This window comes from Syngnathus acus, chromosome 5 (genome assembly GCF_901709675.1).
Source record: "Syngnathus acus chromosome 5, fSynAcu1.2, whole genome shotgun sequence".
NCBI classification, from domain to species: Eukaryota; Metazoa; Chordata; class Actinopteri; order Syngnathiformes; family Syngnathidae; genus Syngnathus; species Syngnathus acus.
The window spans coordinates 2,132,726-2,150,447 of record NC_051091.1 but is presented as its reverse complement, the minus strand read 5'-3'; the positions used below and the strand labels follow the sequence as shown (position 1 = coordinate 2,150,447).

Genomic DNA, 17,722 nt, shown 5'->3' with positions numbered 1-17,722 from the left:
GGAAACGTGAGGCGCCGGCAAAGACGACCCGCAGTGCGTTCAAAAGCGTGTAGCATGGTTGTACAGTCTCAAATATGCAAAGTGGACTTTTTGCTCCGTACAACACTGCTGACGTATACAAACATTTGCCATTCAGAATCGATTATCGTATCGATTATTCAAATCATCGAATACAATTTTGTCCCCGATTACTGATCGATAATCATTTGTATTTATTTGGTAGTGACTAAAAAGAGGTCAACAAGAGTTTTGTCCGTTTATCTAAGCGACGGAAAGTAAACAAAACGTTTCCAGTTTGCACTTGGACTTCAGCGTACTAACTAACCTGGCGAGGCTTCAAACATTGGCAGATGTTGCTGCCATGACAGAAAAAGTCGGGTGGCGCGGCGGCGACCGCAGCGCGCACGCAGCGGTGGGGTGGGGGTGTTCTCCCACTTTTTTCTTTTTTTCCTTCTTGCTGCTGAGACAAGGGGGGATGCTGTTCTCAACTCTGCGCTGACTCGGGTTGCATCCCTCACTTGTGTGTCGCCCAAAGTGTGCTGCTGAGCTTGAAACGAGGACCAAAGCCTCTCTGACGCTGACGGATAAGGTAGGGCAATGACCGCTTTGGCTTTTCTTGACATTTTCACTTTGTGCCACTGCAAAAGTAGTCTGATGAGTGGCCTTTCTTTGACAAATTATAGAAGCAAACTAACTGCAACTCTCAACAATATTAGCAAGTCGGTAGATGCCATAGAAGAATCTTTTACATCCCAAACCAAGACGCCTCCGTTGGTTTGGAGCTCATTTGGTAGACGCAAGAAGGAAATAATGAGCAATGACAGTCATCGGGTGCTGCTTGCGGTGCGACTCAAGTGTTCCGAGTCAGAATGCATCAAAGTCGACAAGAACGGCGGGAGACGTGACCAAGGTCGAAGTGTTTAACTGCTTTACAGTCAAGTTTGATTTGATTCCTTCTTGCGGCTTGCTTTCTTATGACAACAAAAATGTTGACAGAACACAAGACAAGACAGTCTTCTGAAAGTATCTCCTGGCGTGGTCCTCGACGTGTCCTTGCTCCATCAGGAATCCCAAATGTTATGTTGGCTAAAGCTCCCAAGTTCCTCGGAAGTCATTGACTCAAAAATGCTGATCTTAGAGTAAACCGAAAGAAAATATTGGTTCTCCATTTTCCGTCCTTTTGTTTACTTTCCGATGGTTTGGGGCAGGTGTTTTATGATTTGATCAAAGAATGGCCTGAAAGATGAATGAACATGTCCTTGCTCCGCAAGTGCTCTCGGGGTTAGACTTGCCGAGTTCCAAGCTTGGACCTTTTAACTCCGACGTGATCCGCTCGTCAGACACCGGACAGCCACGCTGGTGCTGTTTTGATGGGATGGGATCCTGATCAGATGTTGCTGTTCTTTGTTGAGACCAAAATGTCCTGGGATTTTTCTGGCAATATCAGTCTTGTTCAAGATTCTGAATAGGTGCTGGCTGGTTTTGGGTGTCTTTTTGGATGATTTTTATAGCCAAGTCTTAAAGTTAACACAATGCAAGGCTAACAAAAGTAATTGTAGACTCTTTTGGATCCGATTTTTCCATAAATACTGAAGTTGTTAAAGTTCTGAGGAACGCCGGTCTGCATGGACTCCACAGAAGGCTACAGTCTGTTTAATGCAACAGCAGTCGTCGGCAGCGCATATTTGTGGCCAGTCGGCGGCCGAGCAGAGAATCCATCTAGATTAGCACAGGCGCGGCAAGCAGACAATGTCGGCCTCTCAGCGGGCAGCGTGAGGCTTTCATAGAGGGAAGCCGCATAAATCAGCCCCATGGCCAATAGGTAGGAGCCTGGCAAAACATTTGCCTTGGCCCGGACCGCGTCCTCCCACCTGGGGTTCTTAGACGACCGCGCAAACAACGACAACCTCGGTTGCTTGCTCCATTCCCTGCATCACTTTTGACTTTTCGTGTCGAACCTGGAATTGTAATATTCAAACTAAACACGGCTCAAGCTACTAACCAGTCGTCATAAAGCAAATAACCGACCTGTGCCAAGGTTAACAAAAGCGGAGGGGGCGTGGGGGAGGAGGAGGGGGGGTGGAGTTAGGGTTATTGGTTTGTCCGACCGCATTCAGCGGATTTCTGCCTGACACGAACAAGTCAGCAGTGGTGGTGGATTGGTCGATTGGCTTTCGATTGTTGGTGTGTGAGATCGTTTTTATCTGTTAAAAAAACATGGCAAGAAGATGATTGATTGATTGATTGATTGATTGATTGACACTCTCTGCTCTCATTTGCCGCGTTGGTTCCTTGTAGCAAAGCTACCACAAGCTACGAGACGACGGCGTTTCGGCCCAACATGAGGGCGGTCCTTCTGTTCTGTATGCTGACGCTGGGCAGCAGCCACTACTACCAGCACGTTGACGTCATGGACATCATGAGAAGCCACGACGTCATGATGGCTGATTCCGGGGACGACGACAACTACGGCGATCATTACGACAGCTGCCCAATGAGCTGCCACTGCTCGCCCAGAGTGGTGCAGTGCTCTGATCAAGGTAAGAATGCTGGCCTGGTCACATGACATCACTTCAAAATGCATGGATGGATGAATGGAAGCTACTGGAGCCATTCCCAAGTGGGACGAGAAGTCTAACCGGCCTAGAGCAGACAGCTAAATCATACGGGGCACTCCCTGTGGTCATCAATAGCCAAAAGTCGCAGGTAGCCATGAGCAGCGCCATTTCAGGCAAACAAAATGGTTAAGGGATCAGCAAAGCGCAATTTGACGCCTATTTCGTTGCACTCATTACAAAAGACCACCAAAAGGACCGGATTCAAGGCGACATGATGTGATTGCATCGGCAGGTTTGATCAGCGTGCCGGCCAAGATTCCAAGTGACATCTTGATGATCGACCTCCAAAACAACGATATCACCCAGATCAAGGAAAACGACTTCAAAGGCCTGGACAAGCTTTATGTGAGAGCAACACACAACACGTAGGAAAGACGTCAAATGGACGGCAAGGCGTTTGAGTATTTGTTGGATTTAAGGTCCTCTTTGTCCTCACCCACATCGTTGGCGTCCAGCTTAAGTTCCCATGCATGACAATTTCATGACGGGCAAGACAATTTGGCACGCTAGTAGAACGTCTTCCCCGCATCATTTCTTCAAAACCTGCTAAAGAAATGAAAGGAGACGGAAAAAACTCTACTTGCCTTACTCGTAAGGGCGCAAAAATGGGGGGAAACAAAACCGTCTGAAAAGCTGAAAAGATCAGGAGAGCCGCAAAGTGAGTCACATTTCGTGCAGGAAAACACCTGGTAACATTTCAGCTTGGAGTCACGTCGATGCTATCAGCCCGCACTTCTTGTGTTTGTGGAGTGACTCGAGTAATTAGTCGTTCCTCTCGTTTTCCCGCTTCCAAAAACAAACCACCACGTCGAGACATGAACGGCGTTTTCCCCTTCTGGTGTTTTCCTCGGAGTCGGCCAAAAACTGACCGGTTTCAACCGCCGCAGCTACAGACGGCTAGGCATCTGACACGAGCCGATCTGGGGGCTCGGGGTTGGGGGCTGGGATCGCACTTTGCATGCTCAACTTTTGTGGGACCGACTCAAATCATGCCCACTGGCGACCAGTCCAGGAGGCGGTTGGGCTACCCAATTTGAGATCATGAGATGTGTAGCCAGACCAGAAGAAGGGCGTTCATCACACCAATGATGCCGCCGGAGAGCTCTGACAGCTTACCATTGCGTCAGCATCGGTTGTCGGAAGGTCATCCCCGAGCAATGGATTTCTTTGCGATTGTCCGACGGCCGTTGTTTTCTCTCGCTCCAGGGCCTGTTCCTGATCAACAACCGCATCTCCAAGATCCACCCGCAGGCCTTCAAGAACATGAACCGCCTGCGCCTGCTCTACCTCTCCTACAATTTCCTGACCGAGATCCCGGCCAACCTGCCGCCCAACGTCATCGAGCTGCGCTTCCACGAAAACAAAATCAACAAGATCCAGAGGGATGCCTTCAAAGGCCTCAAGAAGCTGCACGTGCTCGGTACGGACCCGCATCCGAAGCGACCTGTCATTAGCAGCCACCCAACCAACTTTTACTTCCGTCATCTGCTGCTCTGATAGCTCACTTAAGCGGTCAAGTCGTTCTTTGCAGCGGATGCGACCGACCGATATGTCGGGCAAGTACATGTTCTTGTGTCCGAACGCGGTATTTCAGGTGGAAGCAACCTATCTTTTCCTGCTGATCACTGAAGAGAAGGAAAAGGTAGAAAGAAGAGTGTAAAAGAAGAGCGTCTCCTCTAATAACTCCAGTCTGTCAAACTGCAAAGCAACTCAGAAAATGAAGAACTCGTTTGGGCTCCGTTGACTGCAGAAGGCCGCAGAATTTTTCCGGGTCATCTGAGGCCTCGTATTGAGTGCATTTCGTTTGACAACTCAGGCTTGGACGAGAGTCCCAAAAATGCCTCATAATTCACCAGAGAGTTTTTCCAAAGGCTTTTGCAGGATGCTTTGTTTTCAGTTGAGACGATAAATTGAGAAAAAAAAAAAGTAGAAGCATGAAATGGAAATGCTGAGTGTGATTTTACCAGACGTGTGCGGAAACATCAAAAGCAGCTGCGCTCTGTCTTTTTTTTTTTGCGCTGCGTACAGCAGCGGCATGAAGGCCAGCTCATAAATCGAGTGGCGGAGAAAGAGCTAAGAAGACGATTAGGAAGCCGATTACATTTCTCACCAAATCAAAGAGAATCGCATGTAGGATGGTTTTAACTACAGGAAAACACGACGACTATGACATCCGACGACTTCCGAGGACAGGAAAGCCGTGTTGACGACAAGTCACACGTTCGCGGACTGACGTGATGGATTTTTGCAGGTTTGCCGGTGGACCAAAGCGCTAGCGACGCAATTATCTTCGGTGCCAATTTGAAACTCTGCGCTCTTTTGGAATAAAGGGACGGAAATTTCAAAATGAGATTTTTATCTCTTGAAAAGATAATCAAAAGGTCATTGGACCATTCATCTCGTCTTTGGTTGCAATTGTGAAGACCGATGAAACGCTTCACTTTTTTGGGGGGTGATTGCGTTATAATGACTCGCTTGTGGCTTGTTGCGCCAAAACAGAACTGGGCGCCAACCCGCTGGCCAACACCGGCATCGAGCTGGGGGCCTTCAACGGGCTGGCCACGCTCTACGTGGGGATGTCCGAGAGCAGGCTCACGGCCGTGCCCAAAGGTGCCGCCGCTGTCGTCAATTCCAACTCACAAGCGCTTGACTTACACTGACCCGGCTATGTTGTTGTCCCCGCACCGGACCACCCCGCCCCTCCCCTTTCAGACCTGCCCTCCTCCATCACAGAGCTCAACCTGGAGTACAACAAGATCTTTAAGGTGGAGGTGGAAGACTTCATCAGATATAAAAATCTGCAGAGGTGAACACTTTTTTGGTCTCATACAATAAACACCAAGGCTCGTACTAAAAGCAAATACAAGACAAATACCAAATTACATGCATGACCTCTCAGTTCAATAAATTTCCCCCATAGCAAGGATGCAAACAGAAACAATCAAGGCCAGACTGTTGCCATTGTCAACTCAACAGGCAAACATTCTTTCGGATGAAAATCGAGACAAAAGCACTCGCTTTACTCAGCCACAACAAAACAACTATGGGTGGGAACTTTTACGGTAGAGGCATTTGTAATTAAATCAATATCATTTGCAATTATTTAAAGATTTTTTTAACTTTTGCATGTCATACATTTTATATACTAAATGGGGCTTTTCATCATTGAATGACGTAGACGTGAATTTTCTGATAATGCGCAAGCTGCCAAGAAAAAGTGTGTGTGACTGTCTGGCACGCAAAGTTGTCAAGCGCTTATGTTATGTTGGTGCCGGCCGGCAGGCTGAGCCTGTCCTTCAACCAGATCCGCTTTGTGGAGAACGGCACTCTGGCCCACATCCCTAACATCCGCGGGATCCACCTGGACAACAACAGCCTGAAAAAGGTCCCGCCGGGACTCAGCTCGCTGCGCTACCTCCAGGTCAGACACCTGACGCACACTCACACGCACGTGCGTGCGCGCGCACACACACACACTTATGCTGTACCACGACAGACTCGAAAAGACAAGCAAGTGTAAAAGTCTTAATATTGCGGAACTTGGCGCCAACAAGGACGTGGAACTTTCCAGTATGTCAGCGGCACAAAACTGCACTCCTCTTTTTTCCCCGCTCAGGGATGAATTTCACTCTCAGACACATTTTAATGATTGGAATCATTTTTCCAAAACGTCCGTCCGTCTGTCTGTCTGTGCAGGTGATTTACCTCCACGCAAACAAAATTAGCAGCGTGGGCCTGAACGACTTCTGCCCCATCCGATTTGGCGAGAAAAAGAACTTGTACAACGGCATCAGTCTGTTTGCCAACCCCGTCAAGTACTGGGACATCCACCCTGCCACCTTCCGATGCGTGGGTGGACGACGGGGCGTTCAGCTCGGAAACTTCCGCAAGTGACCGACAGCCGGCCGTCAAAGAGGGGAGAGCCGCAAATGATGCCAGCGTCATCAAAAGTCTCATAATCACAGATGAAACGGATTTGAACATTTCACATCGTCACTAGAAGTGCACACACACACGCACGCACACACACAAACACACACATATGGTTTTATGTCATATTGGTATGAATGGAAGCCACGAGGCCCCTGTACAGGACGGCTTGGGGGAAGGGGGTTAGCAACATTAGCGCCTCCCATGGACCACAACATGTTAAAGCATCTACTGCTTTACAGGAGCAAGAACATTGCATCGTTCTAAATAACCGTTACGTTGACTCAGCAGCCTTCCCCGGAACAACAAACAGAATTTTCTGTCTAGATCTTTTTTTTTTCTTTTCTGTTTTTCTTTGATGTCATTGTGTCGTCGAAACCATCCGTTTTGATTAAGCGTTCTCACGGCAGGATATCGGCCAGATTCAGTGCAATAAGAATCATTTTGTCTGAAAAGGTTTTATACGGATGTGGAGTCATTTAGCAGATGTTGCGAAAACATAATGAGAAAATGGTCACAAATATCTCCAGGTTGAGCTCAAATGAGATTTGCATGAAATGGAACATGTATTGTCATATGTCCGCTCCTCTAATGGTGCTATATTTATTGAGTATGTCTTCAAATAAACCTAGAATTCCTCCCCAATCTTGCGCACTGTGGTCATTGATCCTGCCTGTGGAGGGGCGGGGGAGTCCAGTATGAGGACAGAGTAGATATGAAATGGGAAGTTTCAAGTTTGGACATAGTGCTGAAGTAATGCCCCCCTCTGCTGGTCACAGTCAAGACACCAAGACTTGAGTCACCTCCTAAATGTCATCACTGTAGCTCCATCACCGTGTTTTTGTTGCTGTCTTTAAAATAAAGTAAAGATAAAGGTCAACTTGGAAATCAGATCAAATGCCCAAGGCTGTCTGTCTGTCTGTCTGTCTGTCTTCCGACAGCGCATGATGGATTAGGGGAGGTGACTGGTATGAAAACAAAACAGCTGGACATGAACATGTTCATTGTGTCTGAATTCACCAGTAGGTGTCAGTGCACACTCAAACTTCTGGTTTGTGAGGTCAGTCTGAGATTTCTAGGCTTCTGGGGCTGGGGCGTCTACCGGATTGTATTTGCTGGGCTCTTTAGATTATTGATATTTATGATAAGCAACAAATAAAACTGTATTTAAAATGATGGCACGAGTTAGGAAATATTGGCAAAGATTCCCCTAATATACATACACACCAATACTTATGAGGTAATTGTCAACCAACGATTTACGGTACAAATAAATCTGCCGCGATGTAAACTCAAGGCCAACGACTGTTAGCTGCGATGTTCAGACCTGACGTCTCAGCCTGCTGCAGTTCCACTCGAGTAGGCGAGGTGGCAGTAGCGTGCGTTTCTGACCGTTAGCCATTGGCAAAATAAATCACAGTAACGACAATGTTTCTGAGGACTTTAGAAGCTTAAGTGTTCAATTCCAGGTTAATCCCCTGCAACGCAAACACAAACTAATGGAATGTTCCGACGCCACGTTTCACCTCTCTGGTCCTGTAGGTGGCACTTTTCAAACTCTGGCCAACTGTCCAAGCAAATCAAAGACAAGATGCTTGAGATGCTTTCATCTTAATGTTTCGACTCAACTTTCTTTCTGCCTTTTGTGTGCTTGGAATGCTAATGCTAACCACCAAAGACTGTTTCAAAAAAGTACAAGACAACCACTACGAATACGGTCAGTCCACCCGTAAAAGACCACAAATTCCTCCGACAGCCATATGAGCAGTTGGGAGTCTGGAATTCTAGCTCACTTCACGAGCAGGCTTAGAATTGCCCCCACCGATTCGGAAGCGAATGTACCCAGAATCGGGGTACAAAGGTGGCTAACCTTTGCCGTTGTTAGCGATTTGCCAGGCCCGGCCGGCCGACCGGCCGGCCGTGAGTGAGATGAATACTTGCTAAGTGCGTGCTTTCGGAGAGCGAAGAGGCGAGCTGCAGGAAACATATGGAAGAGATCTAGCACTTGGCCAGACCCCCTCCTGCCACGTTTCACAGCGCACACACACAAATCAATGCACGTGGATATGAGAGCACGCACGCACACACACACACACACACACACACACACACACACACACACACACACACACACACACACACACACACACACACACACACACACACACACACACACACACACACACACACACACACACACACACACACACACACAATCATGTTAAAGAGAAGACATGTTTGCAACTCAACGCCCTCAGAGAGGTAAACAAAGTCAAAAGAGCTCGACTGGCAGGATGAGTCGCAATCAAACAACTGACTGATGTGGTTTTCGGACCTTTGCTGACTTAGGTCTGAAGGGAGTGGGGGGGGGGGGGGGGGGGTTATCTTTGGTGGCGCGCCCCTGCTTTAGTCTTCCTCCATCGATCTCCACAGATTTTCAAAGGTTTGGACTAAGGAAGTGAAATTGTTTCGATTGCCATTTCATTTCAGTGTGAGCGAACCGAGCGCTTCTGTACTGCCGTCTTTCACAGCTCCAAGACTAGCGGTCGGCACCATTCTAGCGTGCGATGCGAAATGGGGCACAATTGTGGCTTCGGGAGGGCTCAGGATTTTTGGAGATCTGCCATGAGGTAAAGACGTCTTTCTCAGGCAACGTGAAAGGGGCTTCAGAGTCTGGAAGGAGCCGCGAAGGCGTCCGATGTCGGAGCATAATGCCGGCTTGATTAAGAGCAGATTCCTGAAGCTGGCTGGAAAACCTGCACTCCAAAAATCCTTTTCCCAAAAGACCAGGGAGAAAAAGATTCGATCACAGATTTGCGGCTCTTCCCAAAAGATCCACGAAAAAGCTACTACCAGCGGTAGAGTCCTTAGAAGGTCTTCAAAAGCTCATCCAAATGACTACTTTCCAAGGCGTGACGTTTTGGAAATGCAACATAACCCACTCGACCTCGCAAAGACCAGCGTGGCTGACCCGCCTCAGGCAGGGGTCACCAACTCCAGTCCTCGAGGGCTTCCTCCTATCCAGCCTGTTTAAGGCACAGCCTAACGACACGCGCCCGATTCAAATGATCAGCTTGTTTGCAAGCTCTGTAAAAGCCTGAGGACATTCCTGATGATTTGAATCGGGTGTGTTGCGGTGGAGATGCATCTAAAACAGTCTGGATAGCAGGGGACCCTCGAGGACCGGACTTGGGCAGCCCTGGCCGAAGGAAACTCATCAAAACACGCAGTGGATTTGAAAGCATCGTCGCTCGAAACCAGAGCAGGCCTCGTTCATTCGTTGCTCGGCGTCAACGTGTTCCTCACGTGTGGGGTTCTTGGAAGTTCCCATGTTAATGCAATTAGGTTTGTTTTAAGAGGATACCAAGCTTGCAAATCTTTCTCCCGGCGCTAATTGTGACGAGGAGAACATGGCCCCCTTCACCGTCTGGAGAAAATCATTTCTTTTTTAGGGGGCTTTTTTTTGGACTCCATGAATGGTGTGTTTGTCTCTGTCGACTTCAATCGAGTCAAACTATGTTGATATTGTGCCGACTTAGGGCCGGACGATGATGGAAAAACAAAAGTAGTACTTTGCCATGATTGCGGTGCCAAGGAGCTATGTTGAAGTGAGTTAACGAGCTTAATTTACGCTACTATTTTAAAGCGATTTAAGGAGTGGCCTTTAGACAAACGTGGTGCTTTGGCGCCATCTTCTACCCACTCGAGGTATTTGCATGCCAAACAATTTTGGCAGTAAATCGAATAATGCCTGAAAGGGTTTTAGTTTTATGGCGCAGCTGAACTTGTTTGTACAAGGCACGTTGTGGACGTCCCTCCGCATTTACACAGCCTGATTTGATTATTTGCCGCACGTTTTGGTCGGGAAAAAAATATATATAGTTGAATATTACATTTTTGCGTAACGAGCAACAATGAAAGCTATCAACTGAAGAGCGAAACGTTCCAGTTGACATCTGCTTTCGATCGTGTCGGTTGGACGTTTTTGAGTTACGACTACATCGGAGTCCATCTCAAGTCAGTCTCCTCCGTTTTTACACTCGGCGTCATCCCGCTTCCACATGTCAAGCCACACGTGAGATTTATTAGCCGCGAAGGTTCGCGTCTTGTCGGCACGGTTGGGCATCTGGTGAGTCATGCGGCGCACTTGCTCTGGCGCCAAGCGACAAAGTTGGCATCTGTCAAATCTGGTGTCTACGAAAAGCCCGCTCGAAAGACTTCACTCGGGCACATCTGAATCGATCTGACAGCGCGAAGCCTTTTCGGAACACACCATCCTTCAATACTTCAGCAGAAGAAAAGCAACCACAAAAAAACAATGTCAAAGCAACCGTCGACATCCGTAAATTGCACAAATGCACAAATTTCATTCCACAATAGCCTCCCAACGCTACGTAAGTGGAGCAAACCTTCTCCACCCTCGTTATTGTTTTGCTCCATGTGTATGCAGCTGTTTTAGCACTTTCCCCCCCAAATCCTCCAAGAGCGAATTCCAAGACGGAACGCCGCAGTTTGAACAGAGTCCCAGCATAAGGAAAAGCCATCGCCGGTGCCGATGGGAAGAGCAAATTGTTTTTTCCCACGTGGCTTCGCTCGCTTGTAAAATATTGACGGAGATACGGAACAGAGTCACTCAGTTGATTGACTTGGTAGACGAGCAGCAAACGCTTTGGCGTGGACGATTTACTTCCGTGTCATGTTATGAGCGAGAGGGATGGAGAAGACGTTTTGCAAGAAGATGGAGCAAGTTCCCACCCACATTAGGACGGCTAGCAGCAGATAGCCCAATGCTAACGTGTGACACGCGGCTGTATTTGGAAGTGTGTGCAGGCCGAAGCTTTCTCGTTTACTCTCCTCAATGCAAGCCGGAGTAGCTTGAGTTTTTCAACTCATCACATATGTCCTAAGTTGATTTGTTGTACAGTAAATGATCAAATAATTAAAAACAACAATTTTGTACCCGCATTAAAAGACATTATAAATATTAGGTTAATTCATTGCAATCCAAATACCGTATTTTCCCGAGTATAAGTCGCAGTTTTTTTCATAGTTGGGCCGGGGGTGCGACATATACCGTATTGGTCCGAATATAAGATGATGTTTTTTGCATTGAAATAAGACTGAAAAAGTGGGAATCGTCTTACATTCGGGGTCATGTCTGTTCTGGGTGTTGTATTTTGTCACATAAAGTTCCCCCAAAAATGCGACTTGTACTCCGGTGCAACATATGTTTTTTGTCTTCTTTATTATGCATTTTATGGCTGGTGCGACTTGTACTTCGGAGCCTTTTATAGTCCGGAAAATACGCTAAATAGAAATCAATAAATAATTTGACAGTTTGCACTGATTTGGGCCCCAAGCTTGATTTGCACATAAAAAGGGAGACTGAATCAGGCAAAGCAGTCTGGGAAAACTTTCCAGTGGAAGAAACGCGGTGTTCTAAATGAGAGCATGCCGAGTGTATTTCACAGCTGTTGACTTGCTGCGTTTGGACCGAGTTCAAACTTTGGCATAGAAAAAAGACATGACGGGCTTCCCCACGCTTTTTGTTTTTGCACATCGGTGCTTCTTCTTCTTCTTGACAAGTCGCATCGAGAGGAAAAATGAGCGCAAAGAGCTTCAAGAGAAAGCATGCGAGCCTTGCAGGCCTCACGAGGAGAAAAGGAAGGAACACGAGCCTCCACACGCGCAGGTGCGTTGGCAATTATGAGCACCTTTTAACTTTTAGGACTGGCCAGGAGGCCCGAGAAAAGCAAACCACCCACCCCCCTGCGGTTCTCAACATCGGCATTTAAAGCGCTGTTGTTGTTTTCCCTCTTTTTTTTCCAGGTCAAAGTTTGCAGCAAAAAAAAAAACAAAGACTGAACACGAACGTGCATTGCATTACGATATTCCTGTGCCCTTTGAAAGTGACTGCTAATTTCCACAAATGACATTTTCGTATGACACTTTGACATTCCGTTGGGTCTGGGTCAATGAAGCCTTACAGCAAATTGTGCTTTATTTACGTATATATTAAAATATTTATATCGTAAATTCGCTTTAGTGGAATATTGTTTTATTTTGCACCGAAGGAGGATAGACCTTTATTTGCATCTGTAAGTCTATTTTGGAAATCTTAGCTACATTTGACATAATTTGGATGGTTAAACGTTTCACAAAATTAGCTGGAAAATAAATCAAGTCTACATAATGAATACATTTTATCTTTAAAAATGTTACAATTATCTTCCATTTCCAATTTCACGGACCACCTGCAATATTGCCACGGACCAGTAGAGTGCCGCAGACCACCGGTTGAAAATCTCTATGCTAAGTTGTTGTTTCAGAGGATGACCGTGCGCCCTCCAGTGGATAAGAATAGCATCAACAATGCGGTTATTGCGCTCTCTGCCCGTGGGCCAGATTGGAGCCCCTCGACAAGCCGTTCGGTTTGACAGCCTAGCCTGGCCCGGCCCGGCCCTGCCCAGCCCAGGCCCATTTGGATGTTGCACAGTTTGAAGTGAAGGTTTTACACCCTGGAAGCAATTCTTTCTATTTGCATGACGTGCTGTGTTTCTTGGAGGAATGAGACGCGGTTAAGAAAGGGTTAAAAAAAAGTGTGTGTGTTTGGGGGGGGGGTTCTGCTTTTTTAGCGCGCCGCTTGAGCCTTTAAATAGCGTCATTGGACACAGGCCGCCAAGGGGGCTCGAAGTGCAGCGCATCTGCTGGCATGGCGAGCAGCGTGAGGGAGCTCGTACTGACGTGCATGCTGCTGGCGCCGTGGCTGGCCGCCGGCGGGGCCGCCGGAGCACCAGGACGGCAGCAAAGCAGCTTCTTCGGCAGCCATTTGACATTGACGCGGACCAGGGTAAGAACTTCCTTCCGCGTTATTTTGTCTAAACAATCCCAAACCGGGCGAGATGGAGAGTGTAAAGAGGCTGAATAATGACTTGAGTTGGGGAAAGCGGCTGCGCCAACTCTGTTGATGGCGCACGTGTGGCCACTACAGTTGCAGAAGGACTGCTTTAAGTGGTATCGTCCAATGTCAGTGAGTTACATTTTGATTATTAGTTGATTTCCCCTAGTGTGCGCTAAGACTTTAAATATTCCTGTTCCAAGGTATAAAATGTCATTTTAATGTCAGGTCCTCTCTAACAATCACTAAATAAGGAATTTTAAACTGCGTGCTTGTTTTTCTCTCTGGAGAAGCATTAAAAGCTGACCTTAGACCCCATTTGCGCACCACAGCAATGGTGAGGCCAACGTTTCCACATGGCCGAGCAACACTCGGCACTGGAGAGACTTGACACCCAGCACACAAAGCCTCATTCCACCACACGCGGCTAAGCAAAAGCAAACATTTGTCTGCGGCCAAAATGCAGCACAAATTTTCCAACATAATCTTGAGTCGCCGCTCTCGGGACCAGTTGCGTCTGGCAACAGATGGAGCAAACGGTCCAAAAAAGCCTAGGTGCAATTTCCCATCTGTTGTTCCCAAAACACTATATCAATTTGGTCACGGCTGCAGAGGGAAACACTGACTGAGTTCCATTTCTTGTACAGCGATACCTTTTTGATTTTGCAGCTAGCTTTTGTTATTGACGTCATGGGATGAAAAAGCTGAAAAAGTGCTGAAACTTGACACCTCCATCAAAACCAGGTCTGAGGGTCACAGGCCAGGCCAAGTAAGCGGAAAAGCTGGAAACGCACGCGTTTCAAAGAGAAACCTGGCGATAGCTCAAAGAAGGCCGAGTTGAAGTTGAGCAAATCCTGAGAGTGAAATGGGCTGGATGAATGAGTTGTTGCTGAGGACGCTAGCGCAGGATCAGAAGATTTTGTTTTGAAGGTTAAACGATGGTCAGGAGCCTCTGCGTCACCAACACGACATGATAATGCGCCGGCGTCATTGTTGTTGTAAATGCGAGGCCACATGAGAAGTGGGAGAAAGATATCCATCGCACCGAATGGAATCAGAGCTCCGTAGTTAAAGTTAAAGTTAAAGTTAAAGTTCCAATGATCGTCACACACACATCTGGGTGTGGTGAAATTTGTCCTCTGCATTTAACCCATCCCCGTGTGATTTTAATCCATCCCCTGGGGGAGAGGGGAGCAGTGAGCAGCAGCGGTGCCGCGCTCGGGAATCAGTTGGTGATCTAACCCCCCAATTCCAACCCTTAATGCTGAGTGCCAAGCAGGGAGGAAATGGGTCCCATTTTTATAGTCTTTGGTATGACCCGGCCGGGGTTTGAACCCACAACCTTCCAGTCTCAGGGCGGACACTCTACCACTAGGCCACTGAGCTGGTTGGCCACTGAGCTGGTTGTAGTGGGCAAACGGCGCGAGGCCCAACTCCGACGCAAAACGGCCTTTACTGTTTCATAACAAATATCTGCTTTTCATCGGCAAAAACCTGTTAAACTGCGATAAAATCGGCAGACTGATGGGTAATGATTGAAAACAAATAGAAGTTTAAATTCTTGCAAACACAAACTTGATTCTCATAATTGGGTTTGGTTGATTCCACAGAGAGTGCCGCCTTTGGCAGACCAAGTGGACAATAGCCCTGTCCCGGCAGGGGGAGACGCATCGGGTAAGCCAAAGAAAAACAAGCCACGTTCATTTGCAAATCTTTGACACGGGATTCCGCTGGCAACAATTGCTGATGTGCGGCATGTGCCCAGTCACCTCTTTTGACCTCCCACCGGCACGTTACAGACCTGCCCACTTGCCTGCTGTGCGTCTGCCTCACCCGCTCGGTGTACTGCGAGGAGGTGACCCCGGACATGACGGCCGTGCCCACCCTGCCCAAGGAGACAGCCTACCTCTACGCCCGCTTTAACAAAATCCACAAGATCCACACCGGGGACTTTGCCAACATCGGTACGTGGCGTCACCAACAACGGAGAGCAAAAGTGCCTGCCGCCGAGGCGATTACGACAGTAGGCAAAGAGAATTGAGTTCTGACGCAGCCGCTCTTCTCTTACAGTAACGCTCAAGAGGATCGACCTGACGGCGAACCTGATCTCGGAGATCGAGGACGGGGCTTTCGCCAATCTGCCGCTACTGGAGGAACTGTCGCTGGCGGACAACAGGCTGGTCAGGCTTCCGGCGCTGCCCGCCAAGCTGACGTCGTTCAACGCCAACAACAACCTCCTCAAGACCAAGGGTGTCAAAGCCACCGCCTTCAAGGTACACGCGGGACACGGCGCGCGCTCGGCCGTGCCCGGAGAGCAAACGGCTTAAATGGTCCTTTTCCAAACCTGACAGAAACTGACGAGTCTGGCCAACTTGTATCTGGCTAACAACCAGATGGAGGCAGTCCCGCAGATCCCGGAGAACGTTCGGACCTTACATCTACAGGTACGCCGTACGTTACCATTCTGAGCCACTCCGTTGAGAATCAAACCCTTGCTTCATCAAAAATTCAGCCAACAAAAAGTCTCAAGTAGCCATGACTTGAAGAAGGAGAAAAAAAAAAAAAGAAAAAAAGACATCTTGCCATCTCAGGAAAACATTACTGAAAGTCCTTTTCCAATCGTGGTATCGCCTTCGGAGCAGACGCCCCCAAATACGCCATGGGGTGGTTTTTGCGGGGATGTTAATTCCTGACACGGTGTCCCTCTCGCCACCAGAACAACAACATCACAGACATCAACATTGACACCTTCTGCAGGTCCAACGACACCTACTACCTTAGACCCAGCCTCACCGAAGTCCGTCTGGATGGAAATCCCCTGGTCCTGTCCAAGTACCCTGACAGCTTCATGTGTATGAAAGTACTGCCGATCGGAAGGTACCGGTGAACATAGAAGAGGGCGAGAATCTTGTTCTTTGGGGCACACTGACTGAAATATTCTGGATGTGGGGAGGGGGCTGGCCTTCTGCATTACAAGTGAGGCGCGAGACAGTCACATTCGAATTATAAGATGTTTTCAAAGCGCCCGCTGGGGAATAGCAATTATTCTAAGCAGTGTGGCCAGCACCCAACTGGGACAACAGGTGATTAGCGTGAACTTTGAGTAGCGCCTAACTTATTGGACAGCAGAACCGTTGATGATGATTAAAAGCCACAGGGAAGATTTGAAGATCCCCTCGAATCGTCATTCTGGCGTTGAATCCAAAATGCTGCGCAAGCATGACTGAAATAATTCGGCCTTACCAATAAATCAAGAATGAGCGTGGCGGCAGCTTTGCAGCCGTCTGTCACTTTGCCGCCTTTCTAACATTAATTTATTAACTCAACTTGAATTTAAGTATGGAAGCATTTATCATCATTTATTGAATCCATGTATGAAATGTAGCCCCTGCAGTAAGAAGACAAATGCTTACCAATGTGCAGTGCTTGTACAGTGATATCAAGGTATGGCTTAAGGTGTTTGAATAAAGTGGATTTTTTTTTTTTTTTTTAAATGTGTTTGGAATTATTGTTGGTGAAGAAGAAACCTGTGCAACTGTTTTTCAAGTCAAGTTGACGATGCATTGCAGCGATCGTGTTGCGCCAGTGTGAATGGAGATTGAAACCTTCCTGCATGGCAGGCTAACTGCTTGCATTCAAAGCATCCACCTCGCTTCCATTCAAATCCGTTGCGACGGTGTCGAGAAAAGCACACGCCGCATCTCGCACATTCCGTACCAGAACTGCACGACAACGCGAGCTGTCATGGTTTTGGACTGCTGAAATCGAAATGTGCTGGGATGAAAAATGCACGCGAGGGCTTGTAAATGTTTGCGGTTTGTAGCCGTTAAGAGGCCGACCACCGTCGGCGCTGTGAAAGCGTGGCAACACAAAAGAAAACAACTTTTTTTCTCCACCCTCAGCTCAAAACTCCAGCGCCTGTGCGTCATTAACAGTTGCGCTCCGTGGGACAATCGCATTTTCCGACAAAATGAAAGGCGAGCAAAATAAAACAGGAAGAAAAAAAAAATTTCTCGCAGGCAAGTACGGAAAAAACGAGCTAATGCCGCGTTTGTGCGCCAACTTGGCAAAGCGTTTGACTCTTGGAGTAAACAGCGGCTCCGTGTAACTTCTGCAACGTGATTAAATGTTGAGTTCTGCCTGCTGTGGAGTTAGGACTGGGTCCAACCGCCAATTGTAAAAGCATTTGGCCGACACCACAGCGGGCCAACCAGTTAGCACGTTCAAATCCAAACACATGTGCCTGTCGTATTATATCGAGCTCGTGTCGGGGCTA

General features: G+C 47.8%; 3 protein-coding genes across 6 annotated transcripts in view; 2 read left to right on the top strand and 1 right to left on the bottom strand.

Annotated features, from left to right (window-relative positions):
• Nucleotides 1-17,722, bottom strand: part of LOC119123076 (centromere protein P) — a 33,460-nt gene that overhangs the window by 11,809 nt on the left and 3,929 nt on the right. The gene's annotated exons all lie outside the window — the stretch shown is intronic.
• Nucleotides 449-7,193, top strand: aspn (asporin (LRR class 1)). Of its 2 annotated transcripts, none has more exons than XM_037251866.1 (8): nt 449-589; nt 2,299-2,540; nt 2,851-2,963; nt 3,825-4,038; nt 5,118-5,228; nt 5,331-5,424; nt 5,901-6,039; nt 6,315-7,193. In XM_037251866.1, the coding sequence occupies exons 2-8, from the start codon at nt 2,342-2,344 to the stop codon at nt 6,510-6,512; spliced, it is 1,068 nt and encodes a 355-aa protein (XP_037107761.1). In that variant the 5' UTR covers nt 449-589; nt 2,299-2,341; the 3' UTR covers nt 6,513-7,193. The 2 variants fall into 2 exon arrangements, with proteins under 2 accessions (XP_037107761.1, XP_037107762.1); XM_037251867.1 differs by having other exon boundaries at nt 460-589; nt 2,304-2,540.
• On the top strand, nt 13,193-16,935 carry ogna (osteoglycin, paralog a). Its single transcript, XM_037251875.1, has 6 exons — nt 13,193-13,398; nt 15,057-15,120; nt 15,246-15,410; nt 15,517-15,719; nt 15,798-15,890; nt 16,163-16,935. Exons 1-6 carry the CDS (start codon nt 13,261-13,263, stop codon nt 16,331-16,333), a joined length of 834 nt encoding a protein of 277 aa, XP_037107770.1. The 5' UTR covers nt 13,193-13,260; the 3' UTR covers nt 16,334-16,935.